General features: G+C 29.9%; 2 protein-coding genes across 2 annotated transcripts; one reads left to right on the forward strand and one right to left on the reverse strand.

Annotated features, from left to right (window-relative positions):
* Positions 1–24864, forward strand: LOC113369818 (GTPase-activating protein CdGAPr). Its single transcript, XM_026610394.1, has 20 exons — positions 1–97; positions 14933–15249; positions 15370–15629; positions 15820–16012; positions 16103–16238; positions 16324–16524; positions 16599–16737; positions 16812–16857; positions 16930–17108; positions 17210–17408; positions 17643–17813; positions 17886–18048; positions 18177–18328; positions 18430–18805; positions 19081–19449; positions 19696–19820; positions 19978–20265; positions 20542–21637; positions 21807–23617; positions 24468–24864. The coding sequence occupies exons 2-20, from the start codon at positions 14996–14998 to the stop codon at positions 24538–24540; spliced, it is 6231 nt and encodes a 2076-aa protein (XP_026466179.1). The 5' UTR covers positions 1–97; positions 14933–14995; the 3' UTR covers positions 24541–24864.
* On the reverse strand, positions 4612–8087 carry LOC113371037 (ADP-ribosylation factor 4-like). The gene is made up of 5 exons (XM_026611686.1): positions 8048–8087; positions 7311–7550; positions 5642–5745; positions 5437–5562; positions 4612–4791 (listed from the first exon to the last, which is right to left on the reverse strand). The coding sequence occupies exons 2-5, from the start codon at positions 7459–7461 to the stop codon at positions 4612–4614; spliced, it is 561 nt and encodes a 186-aa protein (XP_026467471.1). The 5' UTR covers positions 7462–7550; positions 8048–8087.
* Positions 24865–25639: the final 775 nt, after the last annotated feature.

The raw sequence follows: 25639 nt of genomic DNA on the forward strand, positions 1-25639 counted from the left end.
GTTGCGTAGTGGTTAAAATTTTAATTGTTATCTAATAATGACAAATGTGTAATGTTACAATATAATGGTGAAAAGGATATATTACGTACACGAATAGGTAAGTTTTATAGTAATTATTAATATAATTATTTGACAAGCGTATGTGCAAATAGTTGTGTGAGAATTATTTTCAGATGTCATTCTTTATTAAAATGAATGACAAGTAGTGCAACAATAATAAATTGTTAGTTGTACCTAAAATATATATCAGTTGTTCAATATATAATTGTAATAAATACTGTTAAACAAGTTTTTCTTAACGGGGTTTTGACATATTTAAACAGTAACTATTCTATTTGCTGCACGTATGCAAGTTACGTGCGTCCTCATTTCATTTATCTTGGTGAACTCTAAAGACAAGATATTTGAATTTTTAACACAAAATTCTGTCATGTAAAATAGGTGCAATTTATTTTACTAGGCAACTAAATTTCCAATGTAATAGATTTGTGTTAGATCGAATCATAGCCCTTTCGCCAAACCAAACAACTACCTATACAATATTTCATGCCAGTATTTTTTTATTTTATTTATTAATGTGTAGGATTTATTTAAAAATGAATCGATATTCTGCGTAGACTTCATTCAATTTGGATTAATTATACAACACTAAATATGATTTATATACTACTCTTGCATGACCTCACTTACTGTGAGTCAATAAGTGGATATTGGGAATTTATCGAAATTTATGTTGATATAGTTAATGTTAATAATAATGTTCTGCGAAAAAATATAAATCCATAACTACCTAAACATTTATTGGGATTTTTTTCTATTTAAATCCTTTTTAAATGAAGACACACTAATACTAACGCCCCCAAAGAAGAAATTTTGAATATTCCCTAATTGCATGTTTCTAGATTTTTTAATCCATTTTGTCATTTTGTCTTACAAAATAAAAGTGTATAGAAAAGTATGTGTATATTTGTATATGAATAAACATTTTGTTTTTCATTTGAGTTTTCATGAAAGATGTAAAAACTCATTTTTAAAACTTAATAACTTTCATTCTCATTTTATAATACTTAATAACGAGCTTGTAATTAACAGCTAGATCATACAGATTTTGCCGAACCATTTCTTTATTAAATATTTAATTTAATTATCTTTAAATATTTGGAATGACTAAATTTATATAAAGCCAAGAGTCGAAGTCACATTAATTAAATTTGTGTAAATATTGACTTTTGAAATAACAAACGGTATTATAATTACTTATATATTCATACCAGTTAAAATATCTGTTTTTGTAATAAAAAGCCGCACCATGTATGATGGTAATATATGATTATTATTAAATTTCAAGATTTAAAATTTTCTGTTCTATATGCCTACAAATTTAAGTCATTTAAAAGACGAAAGAAAAATGAAATTGAATATCAATTTTAATGGGATAAAATATGTAATTTTCTGAAGAATTTTGATTTTTACCTAAAAAATCGCGTTGATTAATTTTGTTTATAATATTGAACCGTACATTTTTTAGTCACGGTTTCAAAAACTTTGAAAACGAATTTTCAATATTTAAAAACAGTTTGAAAGGTAAAATTTCTTTATATAAATACAAGTACAATATGCGAATATTATACGTATTACTTTACAAGTTTTTAGTTGGCATAGCAGTTAACATCATAAATTAAATACGAGAAAATAGTAAAATTTTGTTCGAAAATTTTTAGTTGGCAATGTCGTTATTTACTTTTGCTTATATCGATCGAATAGTCTTTTTGTAATTCGTAATTTAATTCGCCTTGATGTAGATTTGTTTATTTCGTTATTTCTGTGATAATATTCAATAAACCTTTTTTTAAACTTTTTTTAAATTGTTAACCACTTGATATATTTCAATTTCTGTAGATCTCGGAAGATCTCAGATCTCTTTAGTATTGGTCTGAAAGGACTTGAACATGTTTACCACTATTCTTTATTAGAATGAATTCATACATATTGGTATGAATATTATTTTTCAATAAAATAAAAAAAATGGGATTTTAAAATTATATTCCAATTGCCAGGAAATTATAATTCTTCATGGTATTTAAATTGCAAATTAAATTTTCACTGATAATTATTTAGAAAATAAACTATTCATACATATTGGTATGAATATTATTTTTCAATAAAATAAAAAAATGGGATTTTAAAATTATATTCCAATTGTCAGGAAATTATAATTCTTTTGAAAATAAACTATTTTATGAAAATTGCTCTTTATTAAACCCCATTGACTCCTGACCTAAATGTGAATGTTCCATGTTCTTTTTCGCAATGGATGCTCAGTTTCAGTAGGTCACTAGCCCGAAAGTCTCGCCCGACAGACGCCCTTACGTAATTTTTATTGATAATATTAAATATATTCTTTCTATTTTGTATTATTACTACACTATAGAATTTGACTACTTTATTACTACTGTTTACAACAAAATTATTGTTACAATTACAAAACTATTGTTACGATTGAAGTAGATACTGCATATAATATTATATTGAGTTTAGTGTTATATTAACAGATACTAATAGTCGGGCATAATTATAGATACAAGAATAATTGAACATATCATTTTTTTTAAATTTATAGAGTAACTAGCAACCCCGACGAACTCCGTTTCGCCACCAGATGGTTTCGTGAGAAAGATAAAGAAATTTTTTGTTTGTTTTATATTTGTAAAGGAAAAATTTGATTTTATTATACAACAGTAATGAATTTATTTCGATTACAAAAATGAAGTGTTTTTCAATTGAACTTCTCTAATTAAATGAAAGTGAATCCGCAAATTATCCGTTTCATTGAAGTGCTCTTTGGTAAACCACATTTTTTGTTTTTTGGTCTGACGTAAACACAAACAAAGCGGATGGTTTTCCAACTCGTGAACAGGCAACGTATAACTGCCCATGTGATAAACAATGATTTTCTAAATAATCTATTTGAAATTTATCCCGCAAACACTAAGCGATTGGTCTTGCGACTTGTTATTGCGAACGCAAGGCGAACTGGAAATTGCAATCGTTTGAAGTCAAACGGAAGACCAGTCGGAATCATTGGTATGTCACCAAATCGCCAGCAACTTTTGATTGAATGGTGAAATTCAGTGCGTGTACATCATTATTCTTTGCGGCAAGAATTGCTCGTTGACTTAACCAAGCATAATTCTGATAGTTCTCACTAATGTCATTACTCGAATTTTTAATTACGGTGCGTGAAGTTCCAGCAGCTTGCATTAAGGCACGATGCCATGCGCAACTAATTTTCTTAGCTATAAACCTTGCGGAGCCCGAGACCTTTCCAACGAATGCAAAATTGTCGAAATCGATTCGTGCGTTCTGGAGTTATTTTGTCAGGAAGGAAAACCCAACCTATTTTTATATATATAGAAGATTTGTTTTGAAGGGTTTGAGAGTTAGAATTAAAGATGAATAACATGAATAATAGTCGATTATCATTATTTCCCATGGCTAACAACACTGCCGATATATTTCTCATGAAATTATTAGATGAGAATGACTTTATATTTAATATCTCATATAGAACTTATGCATATGTCAGATTTGTCAGATTTTAACAAAATAATAGTATATATTCTTCGTCATGTTATATTTAATATTTGATAGTAAATTTTGTACTCGCTTCTGTATACTTTGCCATATTATATAGTATTTAAGTATAAATTTATTAAAAATGACCTTGAATTTTAGTTCTATTTCGTCCTACGCGTAGAACTACATAGATCGAATCGTAGCGCAGGGCTTCCAGCATCTCTCATGGGCGCAGAGCTACGGAGATGCGATTTCATGCGCATCTCCACATCTCTTTCTACCTTCATATTTATTCTATATTATTTCTCTTTTCTTTCATTTATACCCCTAAACATTCGAAATTCGCGGCAAGTGGAGTCGCCATTTTGGGGAGTTCACGCACAATCCTGATAAAAAGTCTGATCTCGAACAATTGTGATTAATTAAACAATTTAGTGATTCAGTGTTGATTTAATAAGATAAATTTGGTTTAAGTGAATAAAGAAAAAAATCACCTAAATTTGTGACAAAAAATAGTGATAAATGTGATATAAGTAAAATACGTAGTGGCCTCGGTTCGTGAATGATGATATACATGTGTATGACTTTTTATCTGTCATATTACTTTATGGTTTAAAATTAAAGAATCACTTTTCAAATGTGCACACCGAAAGTATAAAACGTTTAACCTTATTATTTAAAAAATGCAATATAATACATAATTTATTATTTTTGTTCGTTATGTTTTCATAATTGATACTATTACAAACATTTCATTTTGTGATATTATTTATTTACCTACTTATAACAATCATATTTAGTATCTGAAATATATTGATTCATAGCTTAGTAGTTGTGAATTATAGACCGCCAATAATTTCTTTCAAACGATTAAATAAGCTTTCAAAAATCAGCATAACTAACTAAATCATCGTATTTTTGTTAATACATATTATAATTATTACATTTATCTTTCATAGTTTGGACAGTAAAATATATATAAAATAAAGCTTCCAAGATACACTTAAAAATTACATCAGATCAATTCCTAAGGGTCTAATAAAATAAACCTTTCGTGGATGAGGAATATAACTGATTATCCAGCCATTCCAAGCCTTCATACAACCCAGTTCCCAAAGAAACGCTACAAGCTTGAATTCTTAAAGCTCGCTCATTTTCGTTATATGGTGGCAGCGCAGAACGAATTTGATTCTCACTTAAAGCTCCTATTCGATCCTGTATAACATACAAATGTAATTGAAATCAATAAGTTAGTATATAATAACGTAAAATATGTCGCTGTTACTATAGTTTACTTGCTTTGGTGACAGACTTCAAAAATATCTAACCTCTCAAACAATTATAGATTACATTAGCTTTTTGCATAAATAAGGATACGTTCTTGAATTGAAATTATAACATTTTTTTTATTTATTGTTTCAACAGCAATCAGAACTCCTATTTTATATGTTCTATAAGCTGTTTTCTTCAAGACTCATGACCTAAGGTATTATTATGAGAGGCAACCCATCGGTTCACCATTCTCCTATGTGTGGGGTTTATATATTAGCTCTTACGTCTAATAGTTTACATATGATTGAATGATGCAACTATGTCCACGAAGGACAATTTCCGCTTGGAATTATATTGTGATCTATAACCCCAAGTGGAAATTTGACATCAATGCTGCCTGATGACAGACTTGGCGGTAACGGGAATCGAATCAGCGAACCTGGCGAATTACATTATATGAAGAATAATACTTTCTACCAGTTTTAACATCTTATGATGTTCAACATTAATGGGTTTAACCACTAATATAGTTCACGATCTACCTGCTAGTTTTTTTATTTAGCTAATTATAGTAAAACACATAGTTACCTGTTTATTCGCGAATACTAATATTGGAATATTTTTGGTTCTCGGCTCTTTTAACATTTTCGTAAATTGTTTTGCAGCATGATGAAGCATTTCAGGATCTGAACTATCTATGACAAATATTATGCCCTATGTGGAATAATCATGGATATATTAATATTTTCTAAACATGCGTATGTATTTATTCTTTTATTTCTCATTAACTCACGTGCATTTTCTCGTCATAAGTCCACCATAGCTTATGGCACATGTAACCCCAGTCATATAGCGTATATTGGTGTCCATTATAATCCATTTTTTCCACATCAAATACTATTAAATTAAATGAATATTTGCATTTAATCATCGTTATAATACGATTGGTGTTTTAGAAATATATGAAACCCAATGATTAATATAGTGATCATTTTTGTTATAAGAATCATGTTTTATATTAAATCTTAAAATTATAACTTTATATTATAAAATTGTCATTTTCGAGAATTGCAAAATTAAAAAAATAATACAGTGTACATATAAAATAAGGGTATTTAAAGTTGCATGTTCTGTTTCTGACATTGAAAATGGTTCAATAATCGTTTAATTATCGGTTAAGAAATTCTTTTTCATTAAGAAGTATTCTAGAATGGTTTTCTATATTTTACTTTCATTTTTTGAATATAAATAATAGAGTAATTATTACTACATTTACATTATTTGTGGCGTTTTTACATTTTATATTAAATGTTCGTTTTAATTTGTGAATTGTGATATGTTGGATTTTTAATTTTTTTAAATTCTATTTTATTGTTAACTATGAGAAGCAGATTTTTAACTTTTCGTAGGGCATGTTATAGTAATCGCAAAAAAATTAAAAATGAAAATTTTTATATATCTTTACGTTAAACCTTCTGAACATTTTGGCATTCCTTAGAAAAAATTGATGTATGTGTGTGTGTGCGGATACAAATTTTCATCGACGATTTAGGGATGAAGCGATTTGAATAATTCAAAAAACATTCAATTCGTATTCATACGGAGACGTCCTGATTAATTTTTGGCAAAGGCAAGTCTAGCCGTTCAGAAGATATGGGGAAAAAGTGCCAAAAACGGTAACTCAGTTTTTAAGAGAACGGAGTGTCCAATTTGAATAATTCAAAAAACATTTTACTTGTATTAACAAGATACAGAACTGATCAAATTGAGGCAGGTCTAGCGGCTTCAGTGATCTAGTAAAAAAAGTAAAAAAATGCCATTTGGCGGGCAAAAATGATCATTAGACATATGCACATCAAATTATCTGATATTTTATAGAGATTTCAACAATAAGTATAAATTTTGTTTACATTCCTATGGGTTCCGTACCAATGTTTATCTGTTAGACCGTGACGCGGCGCTTACGCGCTTCGATATTTCTTCTCTATGCAGTTAAAGCAGTACGATTGCTTTGAAAAAAAGTTCCAAACTTCCAAAATATTTCAAAAATTTTCTTCAGAAATTCTTTTTTTTTAAAAAAGAAAGTAAATTTTTGTCAAAAATTTATAGTTTCTCAAAAATCTAATTTTTTCAAAGTAATTTTTTTTCAAAAATATTAATCTTTTTTAAAAAAAATAATTTTTGGTACGGGAAGTGCCAGCAATTTGCTTTAAGGCACGATGCCATGCGCCCCAGTAGTTCTGGGTTAGATTGGCAATATTAAAGAGATATCTAAGATCACGCACGAAATTAATATATATATATATATATATATATATATATATATACATATATATTTCATATCAGATTTGATTCATGTTTCAATGTCTATCTTTTCTATACAAAATATTCATTGTTTTACTATATCACTCTACATCTATACATATAACATTGCCTCTCTTATCATTATGTTTGACACTGACCTATTGTAGGATGAGTCCTCGCCCTTTTTCCGAGTGACAGTCTTAGGGATATACTTGTTTTTCCTGCTCCAGCCATCCCTATAACCCAAACTCTGCGCCTTGTGCTGCAGCAGAAACGATTTTGTACCGATACCAATGGCGTATTACCCATAGCGCACGTGCTTCTACGTCATAACTCCAGTCTCAATAAGTGCATAGATGCAATTGGTTATATCACCGAAAAGATCTTGAAAATGATAACTGAAATTATGAACATCGGTGAGATTTATGTTTACTTGCAGAACACATACATGATAAAAGTAAGATTTTTTAAATTTTTTTTTTATTTATTTGAACAGTGATCAGAACTTATGGGTTCTATGAGCTGTTGTGATTAATATCTTACAAACTACGTTCGTTTTATTACATATGGCAACCCAAACAGTTGTCACATCTCTGTATGATAATTTTTTATTACAATCTCTGTAATAGGGCAAGTATGGTGCAACAATGCCGGGTGAGGGCTATTTTCACTTGAAAACATAATGCTATTTATATTTCCAAGTGAAAATCGTTGTCACTGTTGCTTGACAACAGGCTGCTCGAAGTGGGTATCGAACCGGGGACCTCTGAAACAAGTCCCGTCGCTATTAACCGCTTTAATACGGGTGAGCCCATAAAAGTAAGATGACTGAATAACATATTACGTAGAAAAACCTCAATTGATATTCAATTATGATATTCATAAAAAATCGCACCTGCGGAATCCATATCACATCATTACAAGCTGATAATCACTGACAAGTGTTTTCTAACAATAAGTAGATATTATCCAAAACATGTTTTCTAATATTTTTGTTTCTTTTTAAATTAGTTTGATTTAATTAAAATACTAAAAAAATTATATGGCCATATTTTACTTCAATAACATTAGCAACACATTATTTTTATTATTAATTTTATATGTTATACACTACGATTTTGGATAAACTTTTAATTAATGTTTGTTTATATAATTTGATTTGATCTTTTATTATAAGAACCTCAAACAGTACAATTAAATTTTTGATTATTATTCGAACTTCACTGTACACTTCACCTTAATTCACATATTTCAACAATTTATTAATAGAAGCAAATTGATTTTTTTAAGACTTGCACTTATCGTATCATTATATCAGAAATATTTTATAGCCGGTAATATATTGGCTTATAAAACAATACTGATAATGTTTTAATTTTGGAAGGGATCATTCCGCAAATTGACTGCTTATCACTCAAATTTAATCTCGTTTATGCAGTGTATTGGGCAGTAGTAAGCAACTCTGTGGAATACTTTTGAATTTTGCTTATTCCTGTTTATATTTTGAAATAATGTTTATAAAACAACTTGACATGAATTGCATTCGTTTTATAATTAATTTACATGCACATACAAATTATTAGCTTGTTCATATGATGACAGAAGTTAAGTTTGGTTATATAAAAATAATAAAAATATTATTGTGATAATTGCACAAAATTAAGTTTTTATGTTTTGAGGGTTTTCACAATTGGGACTATGGCAATTTTTATTAATTTGTATATAATAATCATAATTCATGGATCTTAATTAAATTTTTTAAGTTATAATTAATAACCAAGTTATGATATTGATATTAATATAAAAGTATATACATTCTATAAAAGAGCACATGCAAAATTATTATTTTTATATTCTATAAACAAAGTATATATATATATTTATACATTAGGGTGGTCCTTAATATGGACATCTTCGACTTTTCTTGTTTCCAAGGGCTCAAATGGTTCCAAATTGATAAAAAACAATTCTCTGAAAGTTTTAGCTCTTAATATTAACTTTTAGATAGTGCGTAATTCAATCAAACTTTGTATGGAAATAGCATGGAAAAAATTTTGCAAACTAAACAAAAAAATTTTATGTATAACTTAGCGACAAAGGAATTAAAAGTGAATATTTATGTTATTTTTTATTGAAAATTCGATGCTCTGCAAAATTTTTGAAAATTTTTTCATACAAAACTTTGATTGAATTGCGCTCTATCTAAATGTTAATATTAAGAGCTAAAACTTTCAGAGAATTGTTTTTTATCAATTTGAGCCCCTGGGAGTAAGGAAATTCGAAAATGTCTATATTAAGGACCACCCTAATATATATATATATATATATATATATAAGAATTTTATATTTAATATACATTACCAGTTTCTCACATTTTTCTCAATTTTTCGACCACGTTATATTGTTTCTCAATTATTGAATTATTCGACCACGTGAAATGTTTTTTTAGCAAAAAGTTACTTGCTTTTACATATATGTATGATACACTTCATGCTGTATTTGAATATAGTTGTTATCAATTGATTTGATAAAATTCTACATTTCGATAAATATGGAGGGCATTATTTCACATACAATTTTGGTCTTTAAATTAATTTTTGTTTAAGTTCAAATGGAAAATATTAAAAATTAAAGCGATTTTATACGTGACTATTTAAAAGGTGGCTGATTGTTACAATAACTGCGTGACCTTAATAAAAAATAAACAAATTATGAATAAGTTATACATATAAAATATACCGCGAACATGATCTGTATGTATAATTATATGATCATTATTCTTCAATTTTCCAATAATATGCAACCACATAACAAAGAGTGGTTGCCCGCTGGGTTGCCCTCTCGAGAAATATATGTACTAGGTTCTGGAGTAAAATAGCAAACACAAGTCATATAACTTAAAAATCTTATGTATTTTACTTCATTTTATGTATTTTAGATACATAGATGTTTAAAAAACAGTTGCAACATAAATCGAAGAAAAAAATGAATTGAATGAATTGTTTCATTTCGCTGATTTGATTGGCATTGCAAAACTTTATTTAAACATTGCATCAAGATGAAATTTTCACACGCTTATTGCCCGAGTTATTGTTATTGTTAAGAATTGTATAACAGCTTTATTATTTGAAGATGAGACGAATATCGATTGATAATTTTGATATTTTATATTAGCATTATAATTATATTTGTTTTTTCTTCACATTCAGATATTATAATAATGCGCTGTGTGAATGAAGTGAATTATAAATTTCTAACACTATGTAAAATAATATGAACTGATAAAAATATGTTAATAATTAATAAAATTAAAAATGACGATATAGTGCCATGAGACGAGTGCTTAGCTTCTGTGCAAATTGCAGCAATGGCGTAAGTTTGATTTTTGTAGTTTGTGCATACTAAATATTATAGTATTGCATGATCTTTTTGAAGTTCATTTAATTTTGGTCCTTGATATTATGCAAAAATTCGAAGCCTGAAGTTTATGAAATTTTAGAACTTCATATAATTTAAAAAAATGCTTGGTTATCAACTATTATTGTCTAACAATTGTGAAACAAATTTATAACCTATAATTTCGAATTTTTCACTAATACAATGAATAATGATAAAATTATATATTTACATTTATCTGGCTTTACTTGAAAATCATATTTTTATTTATTGTATGTTATTGGTTTTTATAATATAGTTACATGATGTAAAATATATTACCTTATCCTATTTATTAGTATTAAGGTATTTATTATGAAAATTCATATAAAATCAATATTGTAACATCAATATATAAGATTTGTATTTTATTACTAGATATTATTATTGCTACAAATTCACATTCATTTTCTATTATTTTTTAAGTTAATACTAACTTGAGGCGAAAAATCAAAATAAAATTCAATTTATTGACTTCACTTTGAAATTATCTAAATCAAACCTAATGTAAAACAAGCCTGAGCCCATATTTTGGTAAGTCATTGGGGTCCGTATTTTCTCGATTTGTAAACTAATTTTTTATTTTTAAAATAATTCAGCGTCAACTACTAAAAGATTTACATAATTTTTCATTTTCATTTTTTTTTAATTGACCTTGATTCTGTGTTTACTGATTGTTGTTACTGAAACTAATTTTTTAATTAATTTTAATAACATGTATTTTGAAAATTTTGTATTTAATTAGGTTTGAGTTAAAATATTCGATTTGATATTTAGCCCCAGGTAATTTCATTGCTATCAAGAATTAGTAATCTTAATTCTTAATGATTATAAAAATTCCATTGGTAATTGAGCTTCAAAGATCTACAATAATTTACCTAACTGTTTGTCAAATTAATCACTCATTGGTACTCGAAATAAATTTAGTTCTACAGTTAAGTCCTGATAAGTGGCTGTGATTAACATTTTAAATCTTTATGATAATACATATAATAATGTATTACTGTTGAATGTGTGCAGTAGTAGCAGTTTTGCCAGATATTTTCAAGGGGGTTTTAATTTATTTTTCTCTCAGAATTCTTTTGTTCGACTTAAGTGTTTGTCATGTAGTAATTTCAGCACAGTAACACAAATATCGTGATGTGACGTGGTTTTAATCTAAAGTGTCGATTAGTATTCCCAAGCACGCATTGAGAATTCTCCTTGTTACACAAATGATGACAACCAGCACATTTCTTGTTCGCAGAAGAAATATGCTATGATTCATTCATTCATTCGTTCATTTGTCCATTCATTGGGGCAAGATTCAAGGCCCTTTGTAATGTATTTCACGGGATGTACAGATGTTCACAATTAATGCTACATAAAACCGGAGGCAACATAATGTACGAATTATTTTAGATCGAGGTAGGATCTAATTACGTTCACAAGGACTATAACGTTGTATTAAAATGCAATCAAATCTAAAATAATTGCCATATTTTCGCAAAAGAATGAACTATTAAACTGCAAAATAATTCGTACTTTGAAACCCTTCAGGTGACACTTCATGACTTATTATGACGTTTGACTCGTTTTATATTATTCTATATTGTATTATATACTCATTTGATATTGTGCAGAAGTTAGCAATTAGTCATAAGAAAAGAATTTAGTATACTTTTCGCAGGTAATTATAAACACTGATAACCTTACTCGAATAAATACTGAGACGATTAATTCATAGTCGATTTTGCATATTGTGTATTTCAATTTTATAAAAATTTTATAGAGATCGTTTCATTATATTATGACAAAAGCGTATCAGAAAAGCTTTTTTTTGCAAAATATGATTAGGTTGGTTAATAAAGGCAAAACTAGTCTCATGATAATTATGGGGAATCCGTTGGTTACTGCTTTATCATATAAACAACCCTTCATTTCAATCCAATGACTATGAAAAATTTTTTAGTCTTTGTTTGTCATTAGGTATGTTCAAATGTTTTAATTCTATAATTTTGTTTTTGGCTATAAATTTTACGGTGAATAATTTTTTGAAGAATAAAACTAGATTCTACAGTTAAATATATAAATTGATATACGTTATATATAGAACATGTTCGCTGAAAATATTCTCCAAGATAATCACAAATTCCTCTCTGTACTGCGGACGTCTAATTACTAAACAAATAAGTTACGTTTTCGTAAACTCGGATTCAATACTTCTATGCCACATTTAGCAAATACAAAATCTTTTTCTTTGTATTAGTTTTCAAGCCGAAATTCAATTTTTACTCTGCTGTCTTTACATCTCATAAATTTTCACATGAATTTGTATCGACGTCGGTCTTCTCTTACAATTAGATCAGTTGTCGCATGCAATGCAAAATGCAAACACATATAAATTAATTCAAATTGATTTAACATTCAAACGCTTTCAAGTTTAAATTGTGCTCTCAATTAATTTAATGGGTCTTCATATACAAGAACGACACTTTTGATAATGAAAACATATATAACGATTGAGGAATATGACATAAAAAATGAGGTATTTACTTAATTGTATCAAATGAAAATGTAATATTTTATGTATAGTGATTGTTGTTATGGTGCCTATGTGGTGTTGAGGAGATGGATTGATTGAATATTATAGGAAGGATCCGATAATCGATTTCTAAATTTGTTCGTTAAATAATTCACATAAAAATGAAAGTGTGACGTGGATTCGCCTGTTGAAAATTAGCACATTTATGAAGAATTCGTAAGCATATAGAAACTTTTGCTGTGTTAATAGATTGCGTATTTATGAATAGTCATTACATTAGTTTCTCTTTTTCATCAATACTTCTTAAAATATTTATGTAATTTTAAAATATTATATAAATATTTTTTCAATCTTAAATTAAACCAAGAGGTTTAATAATCTTAAAAATCAGATAAGTTTAAGATCTTACTTAGGTACTAGATTGAAAATCAACATCAAGTTATAAATTGGGCATATGATTTATTTAGAAATTTGTAATGTTAAAAAACATATAATGCAATAATTGAAAATAACAAACTAATGATAATTTTAATCGGTTTTCGTTTGTCATATGATGTCAAATAATAGTACATATATAACATCTCCTAGTAAGCTTTACTAGATCCTTTAAAAATACTATTTCATAGCAGCGCGATACAAAACTTTTGATCCCGTTCATCACTGTTGTTCGGTGTTTAAACTCAACGGAATGTCAGGTCATTGTATTAACTGTTCGTGCACATTAATGTTTATTATAGAGCAATCAACAATTTAAATTGTGTAACATGTCTTGGATAGTACAAATATTGCTCATTGTTAAACATGATTTAAAATAAAATTTAGTATTTTGTACGTATAACAAATTTATCCATGATCGAGATGTAATAAATAAATAACTTTTCAAATAAGAGATAAAGAAGTATCTTATCTCAAATTTCCAAAATTAAATATCATTCTTTTTATGATTGTATATGATTTAATTATGTGGCGTACAAATGTCGCGTGGCAGTTCTGCCATATATGTAGGTTTGCACATGAACAGAAAATTAAAAGTAATGAAATACCTTTAAAAATAATTTACATCTAAAATGAAAGCACGTATAAAATACCAGAAGAAATAATTCGACCTGGAACTACTAGTAATACTTCCAAACAAGCTGGTGGAGAAACCTGGGTAACCTACACAAGAATAACACATTATCTAGCTCATTTCTGTTTCTAATTTTAATCACAATGAGATTATTAAAATTTATTTTATCGTGTAAACCAATTTTCATTTTGAGCTTTTAATTTTCAAATGTGATGAATTTGTTCCATCGAAATACTCGGCATACAAACATATTCATTTTAGACGTTCTGTCGTATATGTAGGTTTGTACATGAGCAGAAAATTAAATGTAATGCATTACCTTTAGAAAGGAATTTACATCTAAAATGAAAGCACGTATAAAATACCAGAAGAAATAATTCGGACTGGAACTACTAGTAATATTTCCAAACATCCTGGCGAAGAAACCTGGGTAACCAAGGAACAAGAATAACACATTATCTCGCACAATTCTGTTTCTAATTTTAATCACAATGAGAACTTCAATAAATACTTGATTATTAAAATTTATTTTATCGTCTAAACCAATTTTCATTTTGAGCTTTCAATTTTCAAATGTGGTGAATTTCTTCCATCGAAATACTCGGCATACAAACACATTCATTTTAGACGTAATATATTTTAATAATTTAAATCAACAGGCATTTTGCACATTCTAGGGTAGGTTTCTATCACTGTTGTTTTTTTTTTATTTTCATATATTTAAAATGAGTTTTTGATATAAATTCAAATAGGGGCTGAGCAATCCGGATCTACCGCGGTGCGTGAGCGGCGGCGACGTAGTTGTGGCGGCAGCTATGACGTCGCTACAACAACAGCCCTTGCCGCTTGCAGCCTGTGCCCCGTCTATGAGTGCGTCTGCTCCATCGCCTGCTTGTGAGGTGTCGTCAGGTGCGACAGTTCCAGTTCCTGGTGAACTAACGCAGCAAGTAGCTCATCAACGCAGTTGTTCTGAAAGCGAAGCTGCTGGGGCCATCGGATGTGAGCGCAAGAGGCGTGGATCGACTGGGGGAGCGAGAGTTTGGTCGGCTAATATACATTCGACATCCAGGTAAATGATTCGCTTGCCAAAACTTTTCTCTGATGTAATTATTTTTTGCGCTTTCTGACTCTTACAGGAAATTATAATTGCTCTTTTCATTATTAATCGATGATAATAATAATATTGCAGACTTTGCGGTAGTCTCGGCGCTACAGTTGGGCGAGATCTGTTTGGCAACCAAGACACAGTCAACCAGCAACCTCATTCTCTGGACTACACAGCACTGCAGGCGGCTGGGGAACACGATACTTGCTCAACATCTGGTTTATCCATAGCTGATGGCAGTTGCCGATTTCCCAAACTTGAAGAATGTGCACATTTTCATTATGAGAGAGTTGAATTAGGGGGTGTTACATTGAGACTTATGCATGACGAGGACACGGAGCACGGTAAAGCATTTTATTTCAATTCTGTGTAACATAATTTTTAATTAATTTCTAATTATTAGTATTATTTCTTTTTTATTTTATGCTAACTGGTCTTGTTCATGAAAACTCTTCAACATGCCGAATATTGCATAATCTTCTTCAGAAATTACTCACTCTAATTTAATTAGACGACACATCATATTTAATCCAGGTACTACAGATGACACGGAAAGCGTGCAAGGTGGACCGTGGTTTACCATATCTGTCGAATCAGGCCATTGCTCCAGTCAAATAAATAATCAGAGCTTTAGTTCATCAGCAGGTTTCAATGGTTTAAATTCCACGACAGCATCTGTATCTATTCAACAACAAGTGGGGGTTGGAGGGTCATTTGCACTGCGCCGGTAAATAGTCTTAACATTGATTAATTTTGTTGGTTTATGAAATGTTTTTAGTGCCATATTATATATCAAATTTAATGAATTTTTTATCAGGAGTTTGGAAAATTTGGCTTTGCTTGATGAATTATTGCATCGTTGTGTATACGATCGCCGAGTATCAGGACTTCAAGATATAACCGAGCTGAAAAAATCACACGAAAGTGGCGAAATAAGTTTAAAAGAAATTAAGGTAATTCATATGTGCTTTTTGAAGTTAATACAAGCAGGAATTCGACAATAAAATGTTTTTGTAATGTCATTGAAATATTTTTCAGGAGGCAGTTGACGCTTATTTAAGTGTTTTTTCGACCCTGGCGGACGATCGAATAACTTGTGCACCAGCTCTTACGTGGATGAGGTTAGATAATCGTGGACGTCGATTATTAGTTGCGGATGGAAGTTTGGACTCACTCGGGCGTGGCATAAATACACCAGCGGTTGGGGCTGCTTATGGTGTCCGCAGATATGTAGCACAGGTAAAGAATATCTATAATTACCATATATATGGTTACCACAGATTTTCAAATTAAACATATGCGCTATTTTACAGGCTCGAGATGAGTTAAGTTTTGAAGTGGGCGATATGATTTCGGTTATAGACATGCCTTCTCCCGCGGAGAGCGCCTGGTGGCGCGGAAAACGTGGATTTGATGTCGGTTTTTTCCCGCAAACATGTGTAGCAACAATAGGTAATTTAATCAATATATATTTCTTATTATAGGATTTATTTTATGTTACTAATTCACATTACTAATACCTATAGGTGACAAAGTGCCCAGAAATTTGCCTATGCCTGCTCCTTTAGTGGGGTAAGTCTTAAAAATTTGATTTTTTGAACAATTTGATCATATGCTAATGCATGCTCATTTCTTTTTACGCAGTTCTTTAGACTTATCTCCTAGTAAACCGGTATTAAGAAAACATGGAAAATTGATAGCTTTTTTCAGAAGTTTTATTCTTTCTCGACCTTCAAGAAGAAGATTAAAACAATCAGGAATATTAAGGGAAAGAGTATTTTCTTGTGATCTAGGGGAACACTTACTTAATTCTGGGCATGATAGTAAGTAACGCGTAATGCCACATATAACTATTTATTCATTTAAAATTTATTTGTTACTGATTTTACTTTATATTTGCTTTAATAATTTCATTTTGTTTTAGTTCCTATGGTATTAAAGTGCTGTGCAGAATTTATTGAGAAATATGGTTTAGTAGATGGTGTGTACCGTTTATCAGGAATAACATCAAATATACAAAAATTGCGCAGAGCATTTGATGAAGAGAGGGAACCTGATCTCACACATCCTGATATATTGCAGGATATTCATAGTGTTTCTTCTTTACTGAAAATGTATTTCCGGTATGTTCATAGTAAAGTGTTCTTAATATTAATGGAGAAATACTTTTGATAATAAACTCAAATATTAATATCAGAATAAACTATTATTAAATTGATTTATTATATTTTTTTTATAAAATATAAATAATATTAATATTATCTCATATCTCAATTTTTTATCACATGCAAATATTACAAATATATATAGATTTAAATAAATAAAATCCATTATATTAAATGCTTAAAATATTGCAGAGAACTTCCGAATCCATTGTGCACCTATCAGCTTTATCATAGTTTTGTTGAAGCAGTTCAATCGCGGTTAGCGCCAGGACAGGAATTGAATCCAGAAAGTGATGGTAGTGAAGATATTAGGTTGAGGCTTATGAGAGAAGCGGTGCAAAAGCTACCACCACCTCACTATAGGTATCATATATTATGAAAAAATGCAATTAACTTATATAGTTAACACATTTTTCAAGAATTTTTTTATTTCAGAACCCTTCGCTACTTGACCCGCCACTTGTGTAGAGTTTCTCAACATGGGGCGCGAACTGGAATGACTGCTAGAAACATTGCTATTGTTTGGGCGCCAAATTTATTGAGATGCGCAAGATTAGAAGGCGGTGGTGTTGCTGCTCTTCAAGGTGTTGGCGTTCAGGTATTCTTCATAATTGTTTAGTTTTGCTGAATATTATTTAAAAAAAATAGCATTAACTCATCTTAATATTTCACATATATTGAATTATAGTAAACTAATCTTATTTATGATTATCTTGTGTGATGTAGGCTGTGGTTACTGAATTCTTGATTATGAATTCTGAATTGTTATTTTCTGACACACCTTGCGCTTTGACGAATAATTCTTCAGCTTCATCTCTGCCACCATTACCTAGCAGGCCAAAAAGTTTGGCTATTAGCACTCCTACAAAACTACTAAGGTAATGTGATAAAAGTTAATTATGGTAGGCTCTTTTGTGTGTTTTATAATTAATTATATATAGGTATATATTATAAAATGGTTGTGTAAAAAATATTATAGTTTGGAAGAAGCGCGATCGCGGCACCTAATTGGTGGAGGAGTAGGAGGTAGTGGAATTGGGAATGTTGGCGTTCCTGCAACTGCAGGTTCTACGTCATCTTCTATTCCGATCCATCATCAAAGCGCTGCTCATAGACACCATGGCGGATATATTGAAGTTGGAGGAGGACCTTCATCTTTACCAGATAAATACCACACGATACTTCCTTTGCCTAGAGGATGGCATAAGCGCGCCTCGAAACGATCTCCAACTGGTTGGCGTGCACTCTTTACTAGAGGAAATACTGGCTCCTCAAAAGTAGATGGACAAGGTGGCGACGCGGTTAAACGTGATAACGAAGTGGATAGTGGTCTCATAGGCACTGATACTGCCACGGTACGATATAGTATCTCAAATAACATGAAGTTTTGTGAACTAAATTTTATGAGGATATATAACATAATTTAAAAAGTTTTTAGTTAAATTCGATAAAAGCTAGAAAATTGTCATAGATCTGTTTCATTGAATAGAGATTCATTCAAGTTATTACAAACCATTACAAATATTTAACAAGAATGTTTCGAATGAATATATCGATGCGTTGTTGGCAAACATACTAATCAAACTATAATGTATCTATATGTTTGTAAATGGTTATATTTTTTGGACAGGAAATGCTGGCGATGCACTTGGCCGGCTCTGCAGAAAGTCTTGCCGCCGACCAACAAAACGGCAGTTTGCGCGGTAAACAAATGCAGTATTCTTCTCAGGCCACACCTACTGCCATCAGCGCGTTGTGCGGTGCTACCAGTCCTGCTCTTTCATCTCACCTTCGCTGTGGAGCAGGTTCCTCTTCGGGTCACAGCCGCTCGGTGTCGCATGACTCATATTTTGATATACTCACGGCTGAGGGCGTAGGCAGGATGGCGGTTGGAGAGCTTAGTGAATTGAGACTTAATTTCGACCTGGAAGAACCTGAGATGAGAATCTTCTCAGAAGATGAAAGTTTGGTGTCATCTCCTAAAGTTGGATCAAAAGAGGTATGAAATAATATGCTCTTTTAGTGCGAATTCTAAAAATAAAATTTTGTTTTACTTATCATTAATAAACATTTTGGATTAGTATTATATCATTAATATATGCATCATCATTATGATTTTGCTCTGAATTCTGAATATTCAATTTATTTATATCGCTAACTAACTAACTTAATTTATTTAAGATATAATGTTACACGTTTATCAGATATATAATTATTATAATAAATCAAATTAATTGGTTTTCAGCAATCTGGAAGACGGATACAAAATAGATCTCGGCTTGAGGATAATAACAGTGCACTGAACAGCCCAAAAATTCCAAGCCCTAAAAAACAACCGCGTACCGTTGGTTCTCCAAATGGTAGTCTCAGGTTAGTTTTCAATTTATGAGAAAAGTTTGTAGTTTAATTTTTAAATTAATGTTTCAGAAAACTATACATATAAAATATATATTTTTAATTATAATATTAACTTAGTTTAGAAATTGCATCTTACTTTTGAGATGAACTTAACAATATATATTTACAGAAAAAGATACAAGTTGGAGGATCAGCTTTCAGATATTCAGTTCATTGATTGTGCCACACCTGAACATATTTCCACATCTGCTAATAATCAGAATCAAAATGTTATTACAACAGTTTATGCAACTGTACAAGTTCACAGGAATCCTTCAGACGAAATCTGCAATGATAACACAGTTAATTTAGATAAGAACAAAATGGACACAGAACTGAAAAATGAAAGAGTCAGTCTTTGTGATTTTAGTCGACCAATTAGCAATAATACCAAGATAGGAAATAATAGAGCAGATAGGTAATTTCTGCATGTGAATGAATGTACAGCAAGATTTGTATTATTTTCAAAGTTATTAAAGTAAAATTACTGGCATGTCAATTTCTTCTAATGATTTATTTATGTATATTAACATCAGTTGTTCATAATATAATTGTTTTTTTTTTTCGAATTATTCTTGTAAACTGTGAAAACCATTGTTCAAATGTGTGCATGATATAAATGTATAACCAGTTAATTTATTTATATTCAAAAAATATTATGGTCTAAAATATCAATTTACACTTACATTTATAGATACAGCTGTTTTGAACCAAAGACAACAGCACACTTTCCAGATTTGCATGAAAATAAAGTCATGCTGAAGTGCAAATCAATTGCTGGAGTATACAATGAAAACCCTCAAATGTCTTCTTCAAATCTGAGTGACAAAAATACATTGAGTACGAACAGTATTAATTCACAAAATTCAAGTGCCTCAAAATTAAGTCCAAATTACCATCCTCTGATTGCGGAATCAGACAGCGAAAATAGTGAAGAGTTTAAGACCACTGTTAATTTAATGGGTGATATAACAAAAGCTAATTCAAGTTCTAGATTAATATCACCTAATTTTACAACAAATAGTGATCGAAATAATATGACATTGGATTTAAAAGTTTCTCCAATAAGTCCAGTGACGCCACAAATTAGTGAAAATTTTAAATCATTAAACTTTGATGAGAGCACCAACACAACCCCAGTACAAATAATGGATAGATCTATATATTCAGAAACTACTAGTCAATCTAATTCTCCTGGAGATATAGCATATGAAAATTTAAATAGAATAAGTACCATATCCAGCGATTCAAGTACCAATGATACTAAAATCATTCAGAACATACAAATCAAGGATACAACAAGCGTTTATGAGAATGTAATTTTAAAAAAAACTGGGGTGATTTATGAAAATGTTAAACCTACTTTTATAAATGTATCTCCAACAACTAGTGGATGCAAAAGCCCAATAAAATCAACCATAAGTATTACATATAACCTTAAATCACCAATTAAATTAAAATCTAATTTAGGAGAGAAAGTAAGTTCTCCAGAAATAGAAAGACAGGAAATTTATGAATCTTTTAAAAGATACAAGAATCGTGATAGTTGCCAGAATGGTTCAGGTTATGAAAATGTTTCAATGGAGCAAGGACTTATTTGTTATGATGCAGGCGTACCCACTGCGAAAGCTGATTTGCCTAGTCAGCAAGCCAGGCAACCTGATAAGAAAGTAGAAGATAAAACTGGAAACAAGCTCTTAAGCAGTAAAGCAGAAATGAGATCTTCCGAGAGTAGTTCTAGTGGCAAGCAACTTCTGGAAACAAATTTAGATGATGTCATGAATGATCAGGTAAGCTTTCACCACTGCAAAAAAATATAGATTCAATTCTGTTTTGACATGTATTTTACTTTTTTAATATAGGACATGATATAAAAATGTCGTGGTATTAATAGTTAACTCTATATATTTGAATTTTAATAACAATTTGTAATTCATTTTAAATGTAATACTTTTTCAGATTATTTATCAGACCGTCAAAATATACAAAAACGCAGTTTCTGAAGTGAATAATATTTTAGGAAAAGAAAATATACTTAAAAGCACAGAAGATATAAACCAAAGTTCAGATCAAGATGTTTCTTCAATAACATATTCTTCAGAAAACAATGGTGCATCAGATCCAAAATACAAACTGAATATTATTTGTGCTGGAACTTCTTGCATAGAAGATGAAAACCCTCACAATTCAGATGTTTCTTTAAAAAGCATAGATTCCATTGAGAGTTCTTTAAATCCTGGTAATAGTACAACTTGTGCGAATATATCAAATATTGTAACGAGTGTGAATGATGAATGCAGTACAGATTTGTGCAATGTGAAAATGGATACTAGTGATGCCGATTTTGATGAAACTGATAGCCTAGAATGTGATATAGTATTATCAAAACAATCTGAAGTAGATAATGTGGATTCTGATATACTTTCAAAAAGCAAAGCAAGTGATATTATTGAACCTATGGATATAGAAGCACCTGTTCTTGGGGAATGTTTAGATAGACTTACAGAAACCAAACACAAAACTGCACCATCTAAAGTTGAAAATAGGGAAATGAAACTAAATTGTGATTTAAGACCATCAAATTTTATTGTGAAACAACTTGCTACAAAGTTTGAATTAAGTCCTGTAGAGAGCCCAGTATTCTCATTTAATCCTGGCAGTGTCAAAAATAACAGTTTGAATAAAAATTCAAATATAAATGATAATAGGAATGTTGTAAAACCAGTTCCACGTACAAGGAATAGCATTTTAAATAAAGAGAAAGCAGGGTCTTTAGATGAATCAGCATTTTCGAGGGAATTTAGTTATTCGAGCAATATCCAAATACCTATAGACAATTCAGAATCAGTAGCAGCAAATCCTACACGCAGAAAATCGTTTGATTCATCACGAGCTAAACTTTTGAATCAACCTAAGACATTACCGAATTTACAAAATGCAAATTGCAGTGCAAAGGATAAATTTAATTTAAATGTAAGTTTGAATGAGAATTTAAATGAAGATAATACTAGTGGAAACTCTCCTGAAAAATTAACACCTTGTACTGAGAATAAAATTTTACTCATTCAGCACAATACGCATCAAAAATCTTTAGAACAATTATCGACAGTATCCACAGATTTGAGTTCGAATTTAGATTCTTTAGATCCTAATGTTAGCAGTTTGGAAGATATTAGATATAAACTTACCAGGGAACGTATCGAGAAATATAAACAAGAACGCCGGACATTTTTGCGTGATAAATATCGTTCAGAATCTTTTCGAGGAGAAAATAAAGATCATAGCTTGTCAAAGTATAAAAACAAAATAGATAAATCATCTTCTGACAGTAATGTTACTGACAGTTTAGGAAATGTAACTAAGTCTGACACAGCACCTGTACACACGAATCGGAATTCAGGCAATGTAACAAATAGTTATAGTCGTGATAATACGTATTCACTAGATCGTGGCAAAAAGAACTTTACAAAAATAAAAAATCGCTCCGAAATTTCTCATAGATTATCGAGCAAAGATTCGACTTCTGATAGCCATGTTGTATTAAGTGATAACTTTGTTCCGAAACACGGCATGGTTACGTCTATTCCTGGGCCTGATGTCATTCTGAGGATGACTAATGATAGCACTCATCAAGATACCAGTACTTGGGATAGGAGAAGTTTGGATAGTCCAGGTCGACAGAAACATTCTCTTAATTCTGATAGGAGGAGTTTGAGTGAACGGGAAAGGCTCAAAACAAATGAAACTCGAGACAATCGAACAATACAAAGGTGAGAAATTATTTAAATGTAAATTATATTGGTTAATGTTCTGCTTTTCAATAAGGTAAAAGAGAAACCAGTGATAGTATCATTTTTTGAAGAATCATGAACCAACTCTTACATTTTATACATACAGTTTTTAGACATACATATTTTTCACGAAAATTTGTTAAACTTCCAACATTTTTAAATCTAAGTGTATATTTCAAATTAGAATTACAATATTTTATTATATTCTAATTCAAGCCTTCAAAATTTAATGCGTGCTTAGTACTAAGAAATTTAGATTTTTGAATTGAATATGATTATTTTATTACTCCAGACATATTTATATAAACGTTTGCTTCAAATACTGACTTTAAGTTAATTTTGTGACTTTTTTTATAACTTTACTTTGAAGATGAAGATGTAAGTAAAAGTTATAATCAAATGGTTTAAATAATCTGCTTAAAATCTCGCCTATTGCTCGAGCAAGTTTATTTCTTCCGGAACGTGAAAAGTTTTATAACACCTTGAATTTAGACATTTGAAATGTTACGTTTCACATTTATGTATCATATGTGTATGATCAGTTATTAATCGTCTTAAGAGATATACGTATGATATATGTATGTTAAACTATTATTCATTTTAAAAGATTTTACAATTATAATATGAATAACCAAACTTATTAAATCTAAATCGATTTAGCTATAGGAAAATATAATTTTAAACTAAATTGTATTATTGCTTTATCAGATGATCATCGTTCGTAAATGAGCAGGTTTATTTTGTTATAATGACTTTATATAAAGGCGTCGTAAATATTAGAAATAATGTTTTGTTCCTTCTATAATTTATAATACTTTATCGTTTTCAGAGACAAATGTTCACCTTCCGTTTGCATTCGGGATGTGGCGGCAATATTTGAATCTCGATCGAATGACACGTAAAATTCACATCTGATCTCTCTATCATAAGCACATACGACTAAATTATTGTCGTATGTCATATTTATTTGCATTTGTAAACATTACACGCATGTGCGTGACATCACACTATAAAAAGTATTATTTAAGTTCACTGAAAATGTATTTGTGTGAAAATTGACAGCGAGTGGAGCACCTGATTTGTAGTATGTATATATTAATTATTGTATTTATATCTGCAGTGGAATGCTTGAGTTAATTTGAAGTAGTTTATAGAATCGTTCATTACATAAAAAATATTATTTGTTTTCTATTTATACAATTATCTTTCATCAAATTTCATAGTACGGACCTAGAAAATCTGAATAAATTTATTTTACATATTAATAAGATATAACTAATTAACGTTGGTGACAATAACACTTTAATATTCATAACGTTTTTTATTCTTTATTAATTTGGATATATCTTTGTATGTATATATTTATATGAACATATTTATTTGAGGAAAAAAAGTTTATTCAAATGCTGTATGTTTTGAAGAGCGAGAGCATAATATATTTAGGCTTAGACAAATGCAATGAATAAATGCTTTTAAGCATAATTGTTATTATATCTAAAACTAATCTACGATAGTCCGTTTATAGTTGTATAAGCTTATTATTGATGTTATGTTATTTTATTTGTTATATCTGATCATTTCTACAGCGAAATGATATTTAAGCGCGTGTTATTACATAAGATGTCAAGTGATTGCTTTATATTATTTATTCAGCTTTTATTATATTAATAAAAATAATGATGACTTATGAATGCGGATTTTCTTTATATGCATTTAAAAATGGAATAGTTGCGGTATAATCTACCGCCCTTGTTCGTCAAATTGTATATTTCCTAAATTTATCTACTTTTTATTCATTCTCCAAGAATTAAGAATATCTTGATATTTTTTGAAAATACATATAATAATATAACAAAATATCGAGGAAATTGCAGAATAATTACCTATATTTCCATCCCAGTTCAGTTAATGCCGGAAAGAGTATTTGTATCAGTGAGCTCAGTAATACGAAGTAAATTGTCCTGTTACACCATAAATACACATCACGAAGGATAATGGTCT

Source organism: Ctenocephalides felis, unplaced genomic scaffold (assembly GCF_003426905.1).
Source record: "Ctenocephalides felis isolate EL2017-DRISC unplaced genomic scaffold, ASM342690v1 CF-g0.4_SCAFFOLD_01492, whole genome shotgun sequence".
NCBI lineage: Eukaryota > Metazoa > Arthropoda > Insecta > Siphonaptera > Pulicidae > Ctenocephalides > Ctenocephalides felis.

Coding starts and splice junctions, on each gene's coding strand:
- LOC113369818 (XM_026610394.1), top strand. CDS start 14,996: ATGACGTCGCTACAACAACAGCCCTTGCCGCTTGCAGCCTGTGCCCCG. Junction 15,630..15,819: donor TGACGAGGACACGGAGCACG/GTAAAGCATTTT, acceptor TATTTAATCCAG/GTACTACAGATGACACGGAA. Junction 18,806..19,080: donor TAGGCACTGATACTGCCACG/GTACGATATAGT, acceptor TTTTTTGGACAG/GAAATGCTGGCGATGCACTT.
- LOC113371037 (XM_026611686.1), bottom strand. CDS start 7,461: ATGGGTAATACGCCATTGGTATCGGTACAAAATCGTTTCTGCTGCAGC. Junction 5,746..7,310: donor GAGGACTCATCCTACAATAG/GTCAGTGTCAAA, acceptor TTAATTTAATAG/TATTTGATGTGGAAAAAATG. Junction 5,563..5,641: donor CTTATGACGAGAAAATGCAC/GTGAGTTAATGA, acceptor TATTCCACATAG/GGCATAATATTTGTCATAGA.